Here is a 22981-nt window from a genome sequence, read left to right as displayed (position 1 = left end):
ACCCCATATTGTAAAACTTACCTGATTTCATTTGGAGTCTCCTCCTCTTCATACTTCTTCTTCTCCTTTTTCCGAAAGACGAGCCAAATGATTAAAGTAACAATGAGGATACCCATGAGTGTCCCCACCACTACACCGGCCATCGTCCCCACGTCTCTAACGTCTGTACAAACAGAACAAGACAAGACACTTCAGTTTTCTGCACTTTAGATGACCTGTGATATCCAGTTCCTGATAATTACAGTATGTTTGTTAGTTGTTTTGACGGATTTTATGGGGAATAGAGGTGCCTGCAAAGAAGAATTCATAGTTGTCTTCCAAGTAATGAGTTCAATTTACATTTTCTATTTGTGGCGTAAGGCTCTAGTTTTAGGTAACTCAGATTTGGAATAGGTTTACATCAATGCCATTCAAGGACGTGGCCTCGAGACCAACATATTTAGGTGTAAGGCTCGTCGTGGACATCAGAGAGAGACGTGAGACAGGAATAAAAACACACCAGCTCAATTTATAGAAGGCTATAGGGAAGAGTAAAAAATGTTAAATAGCATTGAAATATTTTGCATGGTTCAGGACAAATTAATAAAAACAAAATCTATGGTAGTATACAAATCAGCAGTATCACATTTTAACGTGATACTATAAAGAAATTGCATGACTTTGATGCTAATCTCGAAATTACACGATAGTCTTATGTTACAACGTGATACAAAATTATCATGAAATTATAAGGATTAAGTAAAATGAGGAACTACAGCATCAATCTATCGATCCACTTTTGCGTGTTTGTATGATGAGATAAAGGCTGTGCGACAGATGCTGACATGATTTTTCTCTCCCGTAGTGGCCGCATCACCAGTGGTAAGTTGAGCCCATGAGGGAGCACTGAAATGACTGTGTCAGCGCTGTAAACTACTTATGGTCCTCCACATCCAAGTCTGCGGCTGAGTGAAATCAACTCTGAGTATTGGGAGACAGATGACTTGAGTTGCCGTCTTTATTAAGGTATGTAGCCATAGTCTACAGCTGATTCAGCAATTGTTTGATGCTTTTCTGATGTCACTGTCACATAATAATCTATCCCCCTGACATAAAAGTGAGGCGTACACTCATGCCAATATAAACTGCACAGGCTACAATAGATGTTACATTTGGATGAATAGTGTACATCCCAGTTAAGCCAATCTGATGTTGATCCATGATTTTTTGCAGAGGCAAAGGCGTAAATAGGTGAAGGGCTCCGGGCATAAGAGTGGATAGGCTGTCTGCAGGCTAGGTTCCCCCTTTTTGAGGCTGAGTGGTCAGAGGAAGAGTGGAGATCACTCCCTGAGGCTGCTAGTCAGAACACCTGATTCATGCTTGATTTGAGTGCACACTGCAAGTTTGAACCCAATCCCCAACTTGGCCTCCAAAAGGGGAAGCCTGGCCTGCAGACAGCTTATCCACAGTCTCACGCCCAGAGCCCTTCACCTATCTGCGGCTTTGCCCCTGTGTAATGCCCGGTGTTCGTTTTGCTGGCGCCAGCATGGACCAAGGCGAAATCACCCTAATTTTGATTTACACTATCCATTCAAATGTAACATCCATTGTTGGCTGTGCAGTTTATACATCTGGCCATGAACTCCATCCTACTGCTGCCACTTGGCACGAGTGTCCGGCTCACATTTACGCTAGGGGCAGAGATTACTGCGAGGCAGTGACACAAGAAGAGCATCAGACGACTGCTGGATCAGAATGAGGATACAGAGGCTGCTTAAGTAGGTACTATTAAATGTATGATTTATTTACTGAAGGTGTTGGCTTTTATGAATGACTAAGAGCTGCTTCTTCCTGTGTGCACAGCTGTAGACTATGGGTAAGTAATCTGTGCGTAAAGAGGGCGACTAAGTCATCTGTCTCCCAAAACTCAGAGTTGATTTCACTCAACCACAAACTTGGATGTTGAGGAGAACCACGGAAAGCTTACAGCGCTGACGTGGTCATTTCAGTGCTCCCTCATGGGCTCATCTTACTGTTGGTGATGCGGCCTTGCCATTTAAGCACAAGCAGTAGTCCTACTACTAAGAGTTAGAAAAGTCATGCCAACATCAGTAGCATAGCCAATATCTTGCCAGACAAATGCACAAAAGTGGATAGATCCTCCATTAATACACATCATTTTCAAGATAGTATCATGTAATTTTGAGATAGTGGCATGTAATTACATGATACATTACATTAAACAATGATACTGCTGATGTTTTATTTAGTCCATATTTGGCAGTTCTATGCTGCCATAAAAACTAATTTAACAGACCAACTGAATGGACACTAAATATGTTATGGGAAACACTGCAAACCATGCAAGTAATAAAGAAATGTTAAAGCAAAATAACCAGCCGTGCAGGGGTTATGATGCAGTGTAGCAAATTATATTTTAAAAAGTTATATAACACACAAAAATAAAACTTAACTCACCAAACCAATGGAATAAATCAATGTCTATGTCTAAAGAAAAAAAGGAAAATCTATTGAATTAGCCTTTCTTGCTTAAAACATCTTAATTGTCATGTATGGGGCATTTTGGTGAGGCACCTGAATGCACCCACAGTGCACTAGAGATGGCACCAGTCACACCAGACGAGTGTTAGAGAAGAAGAGGTAGCTTTGCTTAAACAAAGAAAAATCAGCGGACAAAGCAACAGGTCCTGGTCTGGATCTTTTAGAGTGTGGGTCCTTTAGAGTCTAGGGCCTTTAGCGGCTATGTCCTTGTTGGACTGGATGTGCCTGTGCTCACAGCCAGCAGAAGGACAGGGAGGGCTCGGGTGGACTGGTGGTCAATCCCTGCTCCAGCTCAGAATCTCAATCAAGATGCCCAAATCCACAGTGCAAGCCACATCACTGCACCACACACACAAACATGCTCCAAACAAAAGAAATCTAGAGCTGCACCTAAGAAAAGAAGTGCACACCTAATGCCACATAAAGATTTGAATAATAATCCATAATCCCTAATATAATTCACCTGGGGACCCAAAAATGTCTCCGTCCCTCCATATCAATTCCCTGTTCTGAATCAATCATAAAACCTGTTAGTGAGTCAGTAATACATAACCTAGTGGACACTGGTCGCCACCTCTGCCCTCTCGTTTGGTGCAGTCCCTGGTGTTTAAACATAACTCTGAGTGGAGAAGTGAAAAAGGCACAGGGCAGAATAAATGTATTTCCAGCTGGAGTTTGAAACAATAACCATCAATCAGAGTGTCAGCTGTGTATGAGGCGACTACAGCAAGGTCGACCCCCCTGTCCCACCCCCTTTCTCCCCCTCTCCCTCCTGCCTCTCCTCCCCGCTCCCACCTCTCTCCCTCAGACACTCACGTTGCATGGTGACCTCCACGGTGCAGCTCTCCTCGCCCACGTCATTGCTGGCTGTGCACCTGTAGACACCTGTGCTGTCCATAGTCAGGTTTCTCAAAGTGACGATCTCAGGATTTTTTAGATCTGGAAAAAACAAGCAAACTTATTAACAACCACATTTTCTCTTTCATGAACAATAAATCATTTTCTCTGGTAATTTTAAGCTAAAATTTGCAATAACTACCACCTTACCGCTTCATCTTACTTAGTTTTTGAACATCATTTTGTAATAATTAGGCTGTTTGTAACAATATTATGATGTATAGACCTGCAGTTTTTGGCATCACCAGCCTCTTGTCTCTAAACAGCCACATTACCGTCTGTATTAGAGGAATAGACGTGTCGTGAATGCGCAGAATATGAGTGATTGTATTGACTAAGCTGCGTGCTGTCTTATGGGAATGCTTATTTGTTATGGAACTCAAAGGCCATGTATTATCTTGTCATAACCGCCCCGGGCCAGACTTTGGACATGTCTACTTCAGAGTCTACATAAGGTTAGAGGGAAGAGAAAACACTTTATCTTGCGATGAATGCCCATAGACAGCAATAACAAAATATGGCCGACAGTGCCCCTCTGATGGATCTATAATCAATCTCACGGATGATAAACATATTGTATTACCTTTCAGCAGGCCTCTGAATAATGCGTGCGGATGTCGCGGGTGATCGTCCAATGAAAACTAATTAAACTGAACAGGTGTTGTTTGGTTGAGGTCATTAAATTGAATTTCGGTCCGGGCTCATGCCATTGTGGATTAAGTGTGAACAAGAGACAGAGATTCAGAGCCTGGAGCGATTTGCGGTGCTTACCAGAAATGCACTTGCCCCATAGTTACATTTGTGTCCCGAAGGCTGTTTAGAGACGGTTATGATCCAAGACAAATGCCAGGATGCACGCTGTGTGAATGAAGTCTGCCTCAGGGCTACAGCAAACACACTTTTTGTCTAAAAATGTGTTGAAATCCACAACTCCATTACAGCATAATATAGATTTTTACTCGTACTTTTACGTTCATGAAATATTTTAATAGACACTGATTTTAAATTCAATCGTCAGGCAGATTACAAGACTCGATTAAGCAATTCTACTTTTATGTGGTAAGAAAAGGGCAGTAGGCTAACGGGTGTGGAAATGTGTTTGTTTACTTTTGCTAATCAACCAACTAAATCAGGGCCAAAGATCCCAACTTCAAGAAAAAGAACATAGTTTTAGAGTTATTGCATTTTGTATTTGCAATTTTGTGGCACGGTGAAGAAAAAGCAGAAGATTGAGTGTGGACTCTTAATAATCGGGAAATATCTACTCAGCTCTAGTTTTCTATATAGTTTTTAGCTTGGTGTTATTTATCATTTTGGCAAACCGCCGCTAAAGATCAAAGTTATATATTTTTTAGGTTTGCAGAGAGTCTTCTTCGGGTGTTGGTATTATGTTTGTGATGGGTGTGCTGCCTAAGTGTGGTGAAGATAAGGGATGCGTGCAAAATCGGGTCTAATTGGGACATTAAGAGTCCGTGTTTGTGCCCTTTAGGAAAGCATTGTAACTAATTATCCAAGTAAAGCAGCTTGGGGACCAGCTGTACTGGGAAGGGAAAATGTTTGGAAAATTATGCAAAAGTAAAGAAAGCCTAGTACGATCATTTGTCAGACAAACACAGCCTCTAAAAAACTCTCAGTGTAATAAATCTTGTTAGTGGATAAATCTGGACGTTTTGAATGGTGAATCAGCATGTAGTGCACAGATATTGCTTTTGCTTACCTATCAGAGCCAGGTTTGGCAGCTTTCCCAGACTCTTGCCTTTGTCCAGGACTCGCTCCCACTTGTAGCTGATGGGATCTGAACCGTCGCTGGACTTGCAGCCCAGTTTGACATCACTGCCCTCCAGGAGTTTGCCATCCATCCAGCATTTGGGCTTTGAGGGCTTCACTGTAACAAAATAAAGACTTTTTAACATGAGGATGTAAAGTTATACAGTATAATATATTTTCATAAAGCAATGCTATGGCTTTTCATTTTTCTGGTTGCTGTAAGAGAAAGGCATTATCTGAGTAGTCCCTACTCTATTCTAATTAAAACACTCATCAAATGACAATAATCAATGTTATTTACACCGCTCCAAGTTCTTCTGAAGTGAATAATGTTTTTATAGTGGTGTTACCATATGGCTTGTCTCTTCGTCTGGTTAATTAAATTGTATAAGCAAACAGACTATTTTGTCTTCATCATGTGCTTGCTTTAACCACAAAAGGCTCTGATGAGCTCGCTGCAGTCACAGCTCGTGCAGCACAGAACCACAGCGCTCCAGAGGGAATGGATCAATGTGACCTCAAAGCTGCTGGTGGATGCTGCTGGTGATATGCTCTGCACAGGTCAGAGGTTTTGTCCAGTAGCTCCAGGCTCTGTATGTATACAGCCTACTGTTCTCCTGCCTGCTCACTATCACTCTACAGTCACTGCATACAAATGGAGAAAATATCACAGGAATATAAAGATTCACTATAGCTCCATACAAACAGAAAAAAACATAAATAAACAACATCACATGATGTGATTTTTAATAGATGCACAATATGTCTGTGTCACATGGCAGACCAAGCTTTGTCAAAATCACATTCACAATCCAGTAAAAAGTACTTTTTATGTAAAAACAACTGTACAACTATTTTATTTATTTATCTTTATTTATACAGGGGAACCCAATGAGAGCACTTGGGCTCTCTTTTTCATAGCTGTCGTGTTTAAAATACATTACAAAGAGAAAAACAAACATTAAAAATAGGTGCAGGTGTGTGACACTATTACTACTACTATTACTCATTAAGGCACCATTATCATAATGTTTTACTGCTGGCTACACTGGCAACTCCATAACTAATTTGGCAATGATTTCCATTTTCATCACTAACACTCCTACTCCCCTCTTTGCATGTGAAAAATGTGTGTATGTAGATAATAACTTGAGCAAATGAAATCACTTTAACTATTGTTAAAAAGATTATTGTGCAAGAAAACAAAAACAAACATCTAATTTAGTCTGAATCACATTGTGTGATTCTATTTACAATATAATTCTGTTAGGATAAACAGCAGATGAAATGTATAAAGTAGCACACAAACATGGCTGTCTCATATGCACAGTCCTTGGCATGAATACAAATACATACACTGCATCTTGTGCCAGACCAGTTTGGCTGCCAAGCTATTATCTAAGCGTGGGGAGCGAGAGGAAGAAAAAAAAAATAGTAATGTTGTTCTCTTTCAAAAATCGAAAGTGTCACCACAAAGCTGAGGGCAATTTGTAAAAATGAAGCCACTAACTCAGTGAAAATGTCTTTATAGAAGTCAGAGGAGGCCAGTGGATTAGCACACTGTTCTATTAGAAAACCAATAACTCTGCGTTGGACTAATCCTCCATGATGTTTTAATAAATCGTCTGCTTTTATGACACTGACATGATGAAGCTCCTCCCACCAGACTTCAAGACCATATTTGTCACTTCCTCCTTGGCTGTCTGTCCTTCACTGTCTGTGGGGCGGGGGGCATGAATAAGCAGAAAAAGCTAAGCCGTATAATAACAATCCCAGAGACAAAGAAAAATTGAGTACATTTTCCAGTGATGACATTGCAGGGACCGAAACAGGATAAGTTTAACAAGAACTGACTTTCAATATGAATACACTCTCTAAGTAGCTTAACCACTGACTAATGATAGTTGACAGAGTTTCAATGTCATTCCCAAGTAAATTTGATTTCAGAATGTATCCGAAAGTAGGGCTGTGTGGTATTAGCAGAAATGTCATATATGTACCATTATATACATATTGTGACAAAAGAAACTGGATTCACAGAACAATTTATAAAAATATTACACATTTAAAAAGGGTTAAAGCAGGATTATGGGTAACTTCAAACATTCACACACATCTAAAAGGTCCAAACCAAGTCTACATCAGGACTAAACTGAGTTAAAACCAGGACAAGTGTGAGCACATGCTGCAATGCATTTAGTTAATGGAACAAATAATGTGTTTGCTAATATAATAACAGCCATAAAATGAGGGAGTAAGAGAGTGACGCAGGCAACACGGGGACATGAACTTCTTTCAACTTAATCAATTTGTACTGTGCCCACTCAAATGCTTCTGGTCTCACCTCATCAACAAAACCAATCAGAGAGGACCCAAACAGTATGAGTGAAATCAAATCACAATGTCTGAATCAAATTGAATCATTAGATCAGTCAGCATGACAGAGGAAATGTGCCGGGCTAATGATCCAGTGATTAGGGCCTTGCTCAAAGTGTGTGCGGGTTACATTATGCACGCATACATATGTAAAAATCAGTTTTCTTTGTAAAATAATAAACATGGCTGCCTAGTATCATTCCTGGAACCTCTTTGTGGTTCCATTTCACTGTACTTCAGACTGCTATATAGTTATGACACCCGTGGATCATTATGTTATAATTTGCACATTTGAAATCTTTTATATTCAACTAAAACAACTTAATAAAAGAAACAAGTCCCCTGTCATGGGAGAAGACACTGGCTGTGAATGTCGTCACAATAAAGCCATGAATTCCTGCACATCACGTGAGCAAATAGCAGATTTTTTTTCCCATTTGTACCAAAATGACAACATGACACTACCTAAACTGTGTAAGAAAGTCTATTTTTGCAGTTTCATAATCCACAAGTCCAGCCTAGATTTAATTTGACTAATATTTTTGAAAACATAAACATGCAACAGTGACTGGCCCTGAGGAGATGTTCCAGAAAAGTTAGATCATGTTGTTGTCATTTTGCCATTTCACATTTTGGTCTATACTTAGCTGAATCCTGAAAACATTTGTCATTTATTATTCCTCATAGTGTCAGTCTGAATGTGGCTCACCCAGTACAATGAGGTTGATTTGGCTCCAGTGGTACTTCCCTCCGGTCTTGACTTTACAGTTGTACTCTCCAGAGTCACTGAGCAGCAGGTCACTGATGAGCAGAGAGGCGTCTCCTCCCAAATACTCCCCCGCAAAGGACAGACGGCTGTACTCCTCGTTTGTGTATATTTCTCCTCCAAAGAACGTGATGATCTGGATGCAAACAAACAAAAAAATGACACAATTTGAGAGAAAATATTGTTTTACATGGAATATTTTGGAGCTTTGTCCCACTATATGACATTAAACTTATTTATCTTATGTTTATTCAATTACACGTGTTTGTATTTGTCAAAAATACCTTGGAAAAACATGCGTTATTACAGAGCGGGGTCGCCTCTCTACAGATCTGACCTGTAACTTGGCAGGTGTAGTTGAGAAATTCAGCATAATAAACATTCAACAGAAGTTATCTCACTAATTGATGAATTTGCAAAATAGGACACGATGTTCAAGAAAAATATGCATGGCGTCTCGTTAACTTCTCGGAGTAATTCACCGAGCTGAGAACTCATTACAAAGTATCAAATCAAGCATGCAGTGTTTAAGAAGCATATTTAAAAAGTACAAAATACCAATACTAGTGTAATCATGTTAACATCCACTTTTCAATTATAGTTGGGAAAATCACACTTGAAAAATGAGTGCATTTGCTGTAATGCCTGTGTGCTGCCAGTGTTCATTTAGCTGATTATCTGTGAGAGCTCTTATGGCCTTTCCACTAGCGCTACTGTCAAATTGACCAAATCGAAATCAATTTTGTAGATAAAAGATTCAAGAGCCTCCCTGGAACTCACGTAGTAGAAGTAATTCTTAAGGAATGGCTCAGTAATGCTTAAGGGCCCACTGTGCATATACATTTCCCCATGTTCAGAAAATACCCCTGTTCCTCTTTGATGTTTAATCTATATTACTTGTCAAAGTTTGTTTAACATAATATGCCTTCACTCTTCACATTACATAACCAGCAGGATTTTAGCATAGAATTTGAGGTGTTCAGATCTCATATGTTCACGTTCTTAAGGCATTTAAATAGCACTTATGTAACAATAAGAAATATATGCAGTGGAAATACATGGAGGATCTAGTAAAATGTATAGGCTACAATATATTACAGTGTCACATGCCTCCATAAAGTCACAATTTGAATGGAATTTGCAAATCACAAATGGTATGTTTTTAGATATCATTATGTTCTTAGCAATCTTTTTTTTATTCTGTCTCTATTGTTTTTTGTTTGTTTGTTTTTTTAGAAATCAAACAACTTTCTAAAATGCATGTTATTCTTGCTTTTTCGTGGATTTTTTGGCGCAGTTTTACATGATTTTTTACAGCGTCTGAACGTGCGTTGTGTTCTGCATCCTGATTGGCTGTTGGACTGTAGACCATTGTCCATCAGTCTCCTCCGTGTCGTGTTTCCTGTACAGCACAGAATGTGTTCAGACAAATTTACATAAATGTTCGATCAAAACTACAGCGGAGCGGCGCTTGGACAAAGAGGCACATTCAGAGGAACTGTGAAATACACGTGAGTCACTATTAATTAATTAAAGAGAGAAATGTGAGAAAATGTTAATGCCTGTGTGAGAAAAGTGTGTAGTGAGGGGTTTTACAGCTGCAAAACATATAGAATAATTATAAAATAAAGCTGATACTTCGTGGATTTCGCCTATTGTTAACGATAAACCTTGGACCACTGTATTTCAATACAATAGAAACAATAATGCATTTACCATAGCATTCTTCCCTCATATGTATAGAAGGTTTCAGAGTCTCTTGGACACTGTTTTTCATGCATATTTCAAAAAACTTTCTCTAGATTTGAACACTGCAGGACGAATAGGGGTTTATACTGTTTCCTCATCTAATATTCAAAAATGTTTAGAAAAAGCTATTCTATCTCCACTTTGTGTCTCTGGCGTACACACAGTAGCGGGCGCAGCTGTCATAAGGCCTGTACTGCGGGCGGTGGAGGGTCTGCACATGTGCACTGCTAAACGCCTCTGCCACAGTGCATCAGCGCCTGCCAGCACCTGCCGAGCGCGGGACACCTGCCGGGATCACAGGTGACGAATGGCCACTTACACTCACATCCATACACAAACATACAACTGCACACGCCTCCGCTCAAACATGTAAAATACAGTCACCGCAAAACCAAACAGACAGCACAGGAGTGAGAGCCGCAGGGGAATATAGAGAAACATACAGAGGTAACAAACTGTGCACATTTGAGCTGCCCACTGGCGAAGACGCTACAGTGTTAGGCAGATAAATATGTTTACAGGTCTGTACTAAAGACTGATGAGGAAGAGGCTGTTAGTTAAAGAGAGTACATCAAGAGTGTTTTTGTGCAACAACCTGAGGGAAGCTATTTGCTTTATTCTGCGTATATGAGCCAAGCTAAATATACGCCTCTAATGACACTACGGCAGCAACCCAGGTGTAATAAAGTGGAGTTTTATTTAAACATCATTTTCCGGTCTCATGGTACAAAATTATATCTGTACTGTAGCATTATAGCCAACAAATATGACTTGCACTTTAAATATATCCACTTTAACATGCGCTTTAGTAATGTAAATGTAATGAACGGCAATATGCTCATGTCATTCTTAAAGGTGAGGGACTGACTTCAAACGCTCTAAAGCAGGGGTGTCCAAACTACGGCCCGAGGGCAAAATGCGGCCCTCAGACCATTTTAATTTGGCCCTCAGACCTTCTGCTGACCTGGCCCAATTGATCATACAGATGTTTTCTCAGCAATTTAAGAATTTCTAGTACTATAACCTCAATAATATCACATTTCATTGTGAAACAGACATAAAATTCACGTTCCAAGCTTAATTAAAAGGTATGGTGGTGGCGTCCGAACTATGTCAAATGCACCCAACAGAACTCAGAGTATTGACTGTGGCCCTCCGCTTCCAATATGTTTCAAGATGCAGCTCTCAAGTTTGGACACCCATGCTCAAATTCATAGGAACTAGTTAAATATCTACTTCCTGCCTTGATTGTATTGTTTCTTAAGAATGTAAACATATATGAGCATTTTGAAAAGCTGAAAACAACCTTCAGACTTCAAGATAAATGTGTATGTTTTCTTATGCCATGCAACATAGCGTGCGGACTTGCTAACATAAAAGCTACATGTTTACAGTGGTTTCTTTCCCTGAAATGGCTATCCTGCAGAACAAAAGAATCATTTATTTATTGGGCTACGGAAACATTCTCTCCCCTGATCAAATTTTCAGATGTTTGACTTTAATTAATTGCGTCTTCAATGTTATCTTCCTGTTAAATATTCATCACAATGTGGCAGCCTTCCTCGGAATCATCAAAGCATGGAAGACACTTGTTTTCTGCTTTCATTCAAACCGAGACCCTCCTTCCTCCTCTGTGCACTCTCTGCTCCCTTCTTTTCCCACTGTAACCATTGTCTGAGCTCTAAAACAATCGCTGCACCGACGAATGAGAGCCAGCACACAGGAAATCTCTTTCTTGTGCCTTCATGCTCGGGCTGCTATCTGACGCTGTGTTCAAATGGATGGAAAAAGGCAATGATTTAAAAGCAGTCAAATGTAATAGATATGGGGGTTTACAACAGTAAGCATCGCCTGTGTACTGCCTGCTTTGAACTGATCTATGCCCAACAAGACAGTTTAAATCAATTGCGTAACACAGTGCTTCCTATATTGCTAGAGCAGAGTGGCTCCAAGTCCACTGTGATTAACATGACAAGAACAAGCAAATCCTAAAAGGGGGAAAATAAGAAGAAATACACTGAACAGAAAACTATTGTGGTTACTATAGAAGTACAACTACTACTAATAGGTTTCCACTACTCCTACTAGTACTAGCACACACCTTGGGAAGAAAAAATATTGAACTACTATTACTTCTGCTAAAGCAATCAATACTACTATTACTACTGGTGCTGCTACTACTACTACTTAGACCTGTCAAGATAAATACCATATTGTTCAATATACGTTAGAAGGAACTGTTACGACGCAGCTCGAGTGGGGACGGGGCAGTAACAAAATGAAACCGAGAAAATGGTAAAATAAGAAGTTATTTAAATAACAGAAATGGTAAGGGTAAACTAAACAAAAAGGGACTAAACACATATAAACAAAGGTAAAATTAATTAAAACACAAATTTCTCAATAACAAAATCTTACGAACAAACAAACAGAGTCAGTACTGATGATGAAGTGTCTCATCACAAAAAAAGTCACTACCCCTGTACTGACTTGAACAAAAGAGACACGTGCAGATTGGCAAACTGGCCACTCCAGGCCAGCAGCCCCAAACAGGTGTCCACAATCTTCTTGAGTACTTGGGAGGCAGCTGAAGGTGGGGCCCTTGATTGGCCAGGCTGGAAAACAATCCTCCAATCACATCCAAAGGGTCCAACAGACATGATTATGAAGGAAGAAGACTCAAGAACATGTCATAACAATTATCGCAGAGACTTTTTCTTAGTACTAATTGGGAATGTTTTGCAAATTTTCCTGTTCCTATGATTAGATTTGAGCTGTGGACGGGTAAATAACTTCTGTGGCTCATTAAACTGTTTTAATCTACTATTTATTGCCGTTCCTGTTTTTTTTTTTTTTTTAACAATATTGTACATTTAGAATATTTTTTTGAAGATAATTCTACTTTATATATTTAGCGTTATATTGCACTTAAAAATGAGCTATCATGACAGGCCAACTACTACTATTACTACAACAACAACTTACTACTACTACTACCACCACGAGTACTCCTAAGCAATATTCACTCACAGAGGGTCATTTAGAGTCACACATTCTCCAAACTATACTTAAATATTTCCAAATTAGATTAAATAGACATCAACAAAACAACTCTGGATGAGACAGAAAAAAGCACAAATCCTCTTCACACTACACAACAATGTCTTTTCAATTCTTAATGAAAGTGGAGAACTGAGCCCACAGCATGGCGGCCGCTCCGCTGGGAAACGCTGTCTGACAGAAATCAGTCTAAAAATAGCCCACTCCTTACCTGACATCGTGGGTTTAAGACAGGCAGTATTTTTAGAGCCTGAAATATGTTTTAGCTCAGAGCACTCTCCTTCACTTTGGGTTTTCTGGTAGAGGTCAGAGTACGAGTAACTTTGAGTCCAAGGCCGTGGCGGATGTGACAAGTGTCTCTTTTCAGTATGTTGGGCTTTGTGATTTCTGTGATGTTTTTAGACTGTGTCGTGATTGAAACGTGGGAACAAATTCAACCATTTCAACCCTGCTTATCCACAACTCCATAAACTACAATGCACTGTGTTTTCATGCTTTTCATTCAGAACTACTACGCACCTCTAGCAATGTCATTTTATTACTCTAACTACGTTTGCATGCACATCAGAGTTAAATTATTGTATTATTTTAATGACATTTAAACAGCTATATCTGATGTGAGTAATCTGATTTACTACTAATTGTTGTTGCTTAGGTTTATAAGGAAAAAGGGCAAACTTAAACACAAAAATGAGATGTTAGATGCTCTATGTCACGCAAAACTAACTCTTACGATAATGTTATGATGCTGTTACCTGTTCAAAAACATACCTGTTGTGTTGTGTTTTGTTTCACACTTGTTTGAGTAACCTCTTATTATTAGTCTGTCTACATCTCCAAAGCTCAAAATGCTCTGTTTCACCTTGTGATGTCATGAAACAGCTTGCAACCTTGCACCTTTTGTTCAGTAGAGAGTGTTTTCAGTTGGAGAGAACACAGCCAAAATATTCAGAGTTTTTGTGTTAAACTCTGTCTATTTTTTGATGAGGCAACAAAATTATGACATAGATAAGAAAACAGTGTTATATGGGCCTTTTAAAGATGATAATTTTATTCCAAATGCAACAGTTTGTCTAAAAATCTATTGATTAACTGACACATGCCGCTAGCTTTCTCTTGGGCAGGTAAACACACATAATCAGATCTTATTGCTGGATTAACTGCTTTACTGCTTTATTAACTGATTTACTGGTCATGTAAATGGTTAGGTCAACAACAACGAGCTGCAGCGTTATGAGCATTTACCTGAACTAGAAAAAATAAGTCAGGTACAAGATCTTTATTGTTATGCCTCGGGGTTGAATCAACTCTTACCACTTTTTGCTTGGAGTTGGGTTTCTGCAGCAGCCACTCAATGTCGAGAGAGTTGGATGATGGCAACTGATGGTGACACGGTAAGGTGGCGTTGTCCCCGACGACCTTCTTCATCTCTATCTGGGCGTCCGCTGACAGCGAGCACAATAGCACTGCACAGAGAGGAGACAGAAAGAGTGGGAGACATGTCAGGCCGGGACGCTGACTCAATTCAAAACTTTAGACAAGAAGCAGATGCTGCAGATTGGATGCAAAAACAGTGGTTGATAGAAGACAGTGGGACTTGGGGAGGAGGTACGACCCTGAATGCACAATAGGGATCTGACAGTAGCTTTGATTTGTCACTCACAACACGAGGGCGGTGCTTTGTACATTGACATATAGGAGATCAAAGCTATACATCATCATTAACCCTTTTTGACAGGGACTTTCACATCATGCATCTCTGGGTAGTAGTGCATAACATATTCAACTCACCGAGCGCTTCAAATTTAACCCGAAGTTCGATTCAATTTAACAAAGCAATAACGTTTCAGCTAATTCAGACATTTGTTTACTCTGTTGAAAATTAAAGCGGTATAAAGTACAACAAAAGGATGATGGATGTTTTTGCATCCATTAGACCACATGTGTCAAACTCAAGGCCCCCGGGCTAAATGTGGCCCCCCACGTCTTTTTATGTGGCCCACAACAAGATAAATTAAAAGGTTTGACTGTCTTAAAATGTCAGTTTATCACGAGATACAGTTATACAGCCATGTTTTTACATCTATGGAAATGTATATGCAGTATTTGTAACTCAAATAAGAAATAAATACAGAGACAGTTAATGAACAAATTAAAAAAGTAGTTGCATTTATTTTACATGTGGCCCTTTGAGAGTGACCATTTTATGATCGGTGAAAATGTGTTTGACGTCCCTGCATTACACCGTCAAGTTGGTTACACATGACTTACAACTACTAAGGACATTCTACCGAACACTTATTTTGCATCACCCCAAATAAAAATCATAACAGTATTTACTTAACAATAGAAGTGATTTACTTTAGTTTGCACGCTCTTACAAGATTACTGGACAACAACAGCATACCTAGAACTACAGAAATATCTTGCTCTCGGCTATATTTAGAAAACTTTCCAAATTACCCCTGCTTGAATTTCATCACCTCGCAAATAGAAATGAGGGAGCTGTTGCAATTGCATGATACAATCCTATTAGCGCACACACCAAATGAAAAAGCCAGCCCACTCAGTTAAAAGCACTGTGCTGCTGAAGTCGAAATAGCAATAATTCACTGTGTGTGACTTTGGGAGGTGGCCAGACTGTCAGGGCCTCTCTCGGTGGGGGGAGAAGCCCGGCTCATTTATTGGAGGATGCGGGACGTCCTGGTGGGGTTTGGAGTGGAATTAGCCAGAGGCGTCACTGGGGTTTGCTGGAAGCTGAAGGAGATATGGATAGAGCGGCTTACACCTGGTGCTGTACAAGACCTGAGCAGCTAAGCTTACGCTCAAATCTGACAAATATTCCGGGCTCTAAAAGCATTAAACTTTACTACCGGGATTAAATTTAATTTCACAATAAGAATACGTTGTAGCTCCTGGAAAGTTAGCTTTACATGTAAATACAGTTGATTCTCACTCGGACAGTTGTTTGAACGACCTAATTCATGGTTTAGAATCATTTTAGACCTGGTTCAGTATCAATTGACCATTTTAGCCAAGATTTAAGGCCTGGTATTGTCTGAGTTTAGATTTGGAAAGCAAAATATTGTCTTAGGAAAGGATTTGTTTTGCGTTTCTATTGGAATCTAATTAATTAAGCTGTTCTCAAAGTGGATTTGACTGAAAATAAGAACATTTCTGAGAAGCGGTGTAACTCTTGAACCTCTCAGTCTCACTCCACCCTTCTGGGTCAATGGTCCTTCCTCAGACAGGCCCGCACCCGTCCCAGCAGAGTGGAGATGTTTTAGCTGTGAGCCCTGAGAGCAGTGAGTCAGTGCTGACGCAAGGACTCAGAGGAGAGGGCTTCACCACAGTCACTACAGCCTTTCCATCATTTTTGTCCAGACTACACCCAAAACTAAAATAGGCCTGTACAGCATATGGCGAATCGGTCAATGAGTCATCTGTTTTGTCAAGGATTGTCCTCCTATGACGTCACAATCTTGGAAAAAATTGCGTCGCTTGGAAGAAGATCAAGAGCCAAGATAACGTGATGTAAAATACAACTCCAGGTATGTTGTTGGGAAAAACTTAATACATTGACATTTTGGTCCATTTATAATTCACAATTACAAGTTTATTTTTGGCCTGCAGTTTTTTTAGTTTTTTTTTTTTTATAGCGCAACAAAGACGTGAAATGGAGGTGACAGGGACAATGTTCAGCAACTTAGCGGCGTTAGGACTTAATCTTAGGACGCTGCAACTGCCACAAAGTCAGTTTTTATAACAATTTGTAGCTCAAGTTTAAACTGTGCAGAGAAATTGCTCAGTTAGTTTTAGAGATTGTGGCTATAACATCTCTCAAATGGCAAACCCAGATTCATGCAGCATAAAGCACATACATAATTAATCAGCAGAAAATGCCGCCCATTACATTATTTTTTTTGGAATATAGTATTTGTTGTACCTTTCACCTTAAAAGCTAATTTCAATGTCAACGTGAAAACAGACTTCGCAGCCCTGTTGTGATGTTGTGTTGGCTGCTTCCACTCATGCGTTTTAATCCAGGGTTGGTGGTTGGCTGCTCTTTAGACATATGCCCAGCGCTTCCCCTTTGCTCCTGAGCCTAACCTCTATAATCAGTGCTCCAACATTCAGCAAAGGCCTAAGGCAAAACAGAGGAGCAGGCCTGATAAGAGCTCTGCACCTCCTTCTTATACCACCCACTCACTCCTGCTGCCCACCGCTTCAACACTTGATTTGAAATGCAAAGGTTCGGATAAAAATAGGAAAGGGTTGAGACACTGGCAAAGTGGAAAATGCTATTAACTCACGGTGCAATAATAAATACAGATTATAATGCGTGTGTATTTCTTATGGCAAGTTTAGGGAAGGAAAAATAGATCGTGGGATATTTCGTTGCGGGTTCAGATCAGCGTTTAGGTAAATAGTAATTTGATACGTTGTTTTGAGGCTAAATTAAAGTTAATGTAGGCCAAAAATTCACAAAGCATAGCATGACAAACAATTTACTTACAAAACTGACTTTAAAATTGGTGGTCATGATGAAAAAATAGTTCAACAGGCATGATTCAGACTTAGTAATGACTTAATTGGAGTTACGGTTAGAAGTTGATTTTAGGGTTAAGTTTCTAAGCCTGAATCATATCCAGTACAATCATGAAAGCTGTTTGTTTTTTCATAAGGAATAGTTTGGGTTCAGTAAAATGTCACCTTAATTTTAATGTTTTTCCCAGTTTTCAGAGACCAAAATAAGCTTTGTGTGATGGATAGAAAAGTGTCTGCCAAAGCAGAGTTGGCAGACAAATCACAGAATCTTTTTATATATAAACGGTCCCTTTCTACTTCCTCACTTAGGTCTAGTGGGGGGGCTTTTGTGAGCGCAATGGATGAGACAGTGCTTCCAAAATAAGCTCCAAGCCTAGAAGTTGAAGCTTGTGCATTTGGATTGGCCTCATTCAGCCTCGTGTGCACAGCTGGGACGCTTGGACGGCAGGACCCCATCATTTGTGTCAACAACAAGTACGACAGAATCATCGTCTCTGTGGCAGTTTTGCACACAGAGAGGAGGGGGGAAAAAAACGGTTTTGTCAGTCAGGCCCGTGCTCTGACCTTGTGTGGATGTTGACAGAGCAAGTATGGAAGAGGTGCTGGACTGTTGGTTTAGCAGAGCATAGATAGCATTCCGTGTGGCAGTGCGATGTGCGTGTTCCCAGGGCTATACGAGATACCATAACCAGCGAAAACCCATCTCAATAAACATGAGCGCTCTGAAGATAAGAAATATAGTACATGTTATTCGAAGCTGGACGCAAAAGCTCTACATAAGCAACAAGCCACATTTTGAGTTCACATCAATGTTTAGGAAGAGTTAGTGATTATATTGACAGAATATATTTAAGATAATGCACATCATATCTGCAAAAGTCAAATTTTACTATTAAAAAGATGACTAAAATGGGCCAAATTACCATGTTTACCAAATATTTCCTAGAGTATTATAAAACATGAAGCTGAAAAGAATGTAACTAGTATGAAGAGCAAGTACAGAGTCATTTGGAAAAACGGGTGAATGAAATGAGAAGGAACCAATTTCTCTGAGAAGGCCCTAGGGGGAGTAGTGCTCCAGTAAATCCACCTTAGAGCCCTGGCAATCTCATTATAGTGTGTCCAGTGAGAGGGACAGACAGGCGCACAGGCAGACCAGAGCACTGGCCCAAAGTCAAACCCTATCCCTTCCGTCAGCACATTGGCATTGCTTAGCCCTCTGCCACCTCCAGCACTAATATGACCTACAGTCCTCAAACACATCACACGGAGGCGAGTGAACGCAGAGATGCACGGTTATTTTTTGAGAATGCTTTGTAAGTTATTGCCATGGACGATGGATTATACCATTACACCGGTGTATTTCTATGCAGGTTAGGATAGATAGGAGGAGGGAATGCTGTTTTATCTTTGCTGACAATGCCCCATTGCGCACATACAAGCTGCTCTCAGGCATCCAACATATATATTGCCACATGCATTTTATGAATATGTGACCGAATGTATGCAGAGGCTGCCAGAGATACCGTTACAGCTTCTTATCTGCATAATGGAGATGCAAGAGGCTGCCTTTTGCTGACAATAAATCAAAGGCATGGGGCTGTCATTGGGAAATAGATATAAAAATACAACAGCACCAGTAAGGCTAACCCGTATATCTGACCATCGGATAGAAGGACACAGCGGAACATTTGTATAAATCACCGATGTGTGATGTGTGCAATAATGCATCTAAGCATATTATAGACAAATCGATCAACCGGGGAAGAATTACATCAGCTTGTAAATTAATAAAACTGCAGGCAACGTAAAGCTGGAGTGGACAAACTTTATAGCCTGCTAGCACACGAACAGTAAAACGTTGTTGGTATATAGTATTAGTTTCACTTCATCATCAATTTTGCACATCTGCACAATCAGTATCTTAGAAAAATGTGGTTTAAATTTTGTTTTTTATAATTATGTGACATTTTCTTTGCACCTATTTCCAAGCTCAAAGGAATTCAGCAATGAGAAGCAAATACAAGACATTCCTTCTGCAGTTGAAGCGTGCGTCTGCCCTTACAATGTGCAGCACTGGCATGACCTGAATTTGATATTTAAATGGCAAATGTATAGACTATAAATACCACAGGCAAAGAGCAGGTGTTCTCTCCCACTGAGATTTGAGGATTCCATTATATGGATCCTTTAAAATGCCACAAAGAAAAAAAAAGTACTTATGAAATAAATGTTGCCTCACTTTCCTATGACTCTGGTTTTAATTACACCTTATAAAGCACTAATCTTCTTAAATGCACTGCCTTATCGACCGCTATTACTGCATGATTTGCATGTGACACACTACATTAGTCTTCTTGTAGTTTCAAGGTCCTGCTCATGCATATATTTCTCTGGAGAAAATCAAAGACTGAATGTTATTTCTTTGACTGGAGGGCGGCTCTTTGAAGGACGAAAATCCCATAATCCTCCTCTTCCTCACACCCGCTCCCAAATGCTGATGCAGGGCTTTTGTCACTAACATGCTTCGGTATTGTACAAACAGTCAATAGCTGGAAATGAATGAGCTACAAATGAGAAGTCAACTGGTAAATGTCGCCGCTAACAAGTGAGCGCCTTCCCCATTACACAGGTGCTTCGGTTGCACTGGTTTCATAGCAGTTATGTGGATGTGAGAAATCAAATACTACCACGTACACAATAACAGGGTGCGAGTGGACGAAATGATTCATTAAAGAGAGGGCTCAGATCTCTGGAAATCTTATGGAACAGTTCTGACGGCATTCAGACGCCAAGATTATATGATACCAACATAACATATACTGCTGTTGTGCTGATGGGCAACACTTTTTTTTTTAATTTTTTTTTTTAAAGTTCTTTAGGAGGTAAAATACAGCAAAGATAATGGTGCAGTTGAATCACTTTACTTTCATATTAGTGGGGTAGAATCTTTACTTTCTACTTTCTTTCTGTCCTCTAACCAGTGGTGGAAGCAGTACTTTTTGTAAATTAAGTAAAATAACAGATACCAGAGCAAAAAATAGTCAAGTAAAAGTATAACATGAAAAAATCAGCTGAAGTCAAAGTACTAAAGTATCCATTTAAAAATAAGTAAAAAGTACTTTGCACACATTTTGAGATTTAATAAATCTTCAAATATAATGATTTTGATAAAGATTTGTGCTGAATTTTGTACAACAGAAACAACTGAAATAGTCATTTTTTTTTTTTTTTTCCTTACCTGTTTTTATGTGTATATATTTTTTTTGCTCAAACTGTGCGTTAAAAATAAATCCTCAGCCTTAGGTCTTAAACAATCATAAAAAATACTTTAAATTTTCTGTCCTGTTCAAAAATGCAGTGGAGTAGAAAGTACAGAAACTACTCTCAAATGTAGTGAAGTGAAGGTAAAAAGTACCCACTTAAAAATGTACTCAAGTAAAGTACAGACACCAAAATTTGATTTAAATACAGTACTTTACTACTTTTACGTCATTATATTCTAACACTGCTTCTAACACATAACACCGCGGATCATTTTAAGTATAAATTAACCCGTTTTACATATGATGTGTTGTAGACGATGAAAACACTGTATGTTCACTGTTCACATGCATAATTCAACCTAATAACTCTTGCAAATTCCCTTGTACTATTTAGCATTAATGGAAGCTTTCCAAGTATCCGTGGTGATGATAACTGTAATGGGAGGAAGAAAATGATTTCCAGTACATCACCAAACCTGCAGGCAAGGGACTTAAGGGACCAACGAGAGCAGGAGCAGGAGATGAAACACTGGCGCTGAATAATGTAGAGGCCTGTGGTAAATGTTCACCTCTTATTGCCTTCATTAGCATCTGTCCCTGGCCCTGTCAACGCTGTCATTCAGACCGACCCAACAACTGACACAACCCCAAAATAGAGCTAAAATTAGTTTCTCGACAAGTACTTTTAATTCCCCCAAAGCATTCTGTACAGTATTTTTCCTCAGCAAAATAAGGAAGTGGAGAGGAGATGGGAAAAAGCTAATTACACTATTTCCCGAGGGAGGGGGAGTCGGAGAACCTGCTTACTGCGCTGTACTGAGCCTTGTATCAATGCAGCATCTGGTGGCATCACCCACACTCCCGAGTCCAACTGTCTCAAGCGCTACGGCTGACCCATAAATCTTCCAGCTTTGGTCCAAAATAGAGCACAGAGCAGTATACAGATCTACCCAGCTCCACTTTTAGTATGAACAAATCACACTAATAAGTACTGCTGTCATAATATTCAAATATCAAACTTGATTTAAATATTAAGGAATAGACTCGACACTCAATAATAATGCCATGATCTTTCTTTAGACAATAGAAGTTCATTTTCAACATTAAATCATATCTGTGTTATCCCTCAGTGGTCCAGGTTGGTCTGTAGTGGTCCACGGGCGTATAAAAGTCTATGTGGTCTTATATTTGCTCTGATACAGCTCATTATCATTCTAAAGATATTGAGAAAAAGTTCATTTGTGTCCTGTTAACAAGACTTTTTTTAGTATTGATAGTTTCGATACTTGTTTTATTTATTGATTAGCATCTGATTTCTGATACTTTTGACATTATTAAACAGCACCAGTCACTCACTACATTTTAAGCCTTTTTGCACATGTGACCTTATTTTATCTTCTTTTTAATTTTTTTTTAAAGTATTATTGGTTTGACATGGGTTTACTTTTCCATTTATTTAATCATTTATATGTTGTATTTACCAAGCCAAACATGCTAACTACAGTGTTTCCAATAGCAGTAATAAGGACTGGTTACTCCAAAATGTTAAACCTATCTGTACATTGGGATGTATTTCTGTCAAGATCCCAGTCTGCCTTGTGTTTTGTACTGTTTTCCCCCTCCCTTCTGTGGCAGAGCCTGGAGCTGGGCAGAGATTGGGGCTCCTCCCACACACACCTGCATCTAATCGTTAATCAAGCTGCACCTGGGGAGGACAAAAGGAGTTGGGACCTGACACTCATTGCCAGATCGTCTGCGTATCCACAGTGATACAACTCTGCTTGGCTCAGTCTCATGTTTTACTATTTGTTACTCTTTTCTAAGTTGGATGTTTTTGCTCCTCATCAGATCCCGAGCCCTGGACCCACTCAGCTCCTCTGTCTCCGACCCAGCTCTCCACAAGTGGTGCGAACCTCACACCCTCCGACCCAGCTCACCTCGTCTCTGACTCCGCTGCCCACGATCTACTTTTTACAGTCTACCTATAATTGCATAATATTCCTTGTAAATA

General features: G+C 39.6%; 1 protein-coding gene across 1 annotated transcript in view; it reads right to left on the bottom strand.

Annotated features, from left to right (window-relative positions):
* Positions 1–22981, bottom strand: part of clmpb (CXADR like membrane protein b) — a 74454-nt gene that overhangs the window by 5603 nt on the left and 45870 nt on the right. The window contains exons 2-6 of the mRNA XM_033977155.2: positions 14471–14622; positions 8291–8483; positions 5156–5323; positions 3358–3480; positions 22–163 (exon numbers count right to left, since the gene is read on the bottom strand). Of these exons, the coding sequence (XP_033833046.1) occupies positions 22–163; positions 3358–3480; positions 5156–5323; positions 8291–8483; positions 14471–14622 (778 nt within the window). The remainder of the gene's footprint in view (positions 1–21; positions 164–3357; positions 3481–5155; positions 5324–8290; positions 8484–14470; positions 14623–22981) is intronic.

This window comes from Periophthalmus magnuspinnatus, chromosome 13 (genome assembly GCF_009829125.3).
Source record: "Periophthalmus magnuspinnatus isolate fPerMag1 chromosome 13, fPerMag1.2.pri, whole genome shotgun sequence".
NCBI lineage: Eukaryota > Metazoa > Chordata > Actinopteri > Gobiiformes > Gobiidae > Periophthalmus > Periophthalmus magnuspinnatus.
Note: the sequence above shows the minus strand (reverse complement) of the source record. Positions and strands in the feature narration are given on the sequence as shown.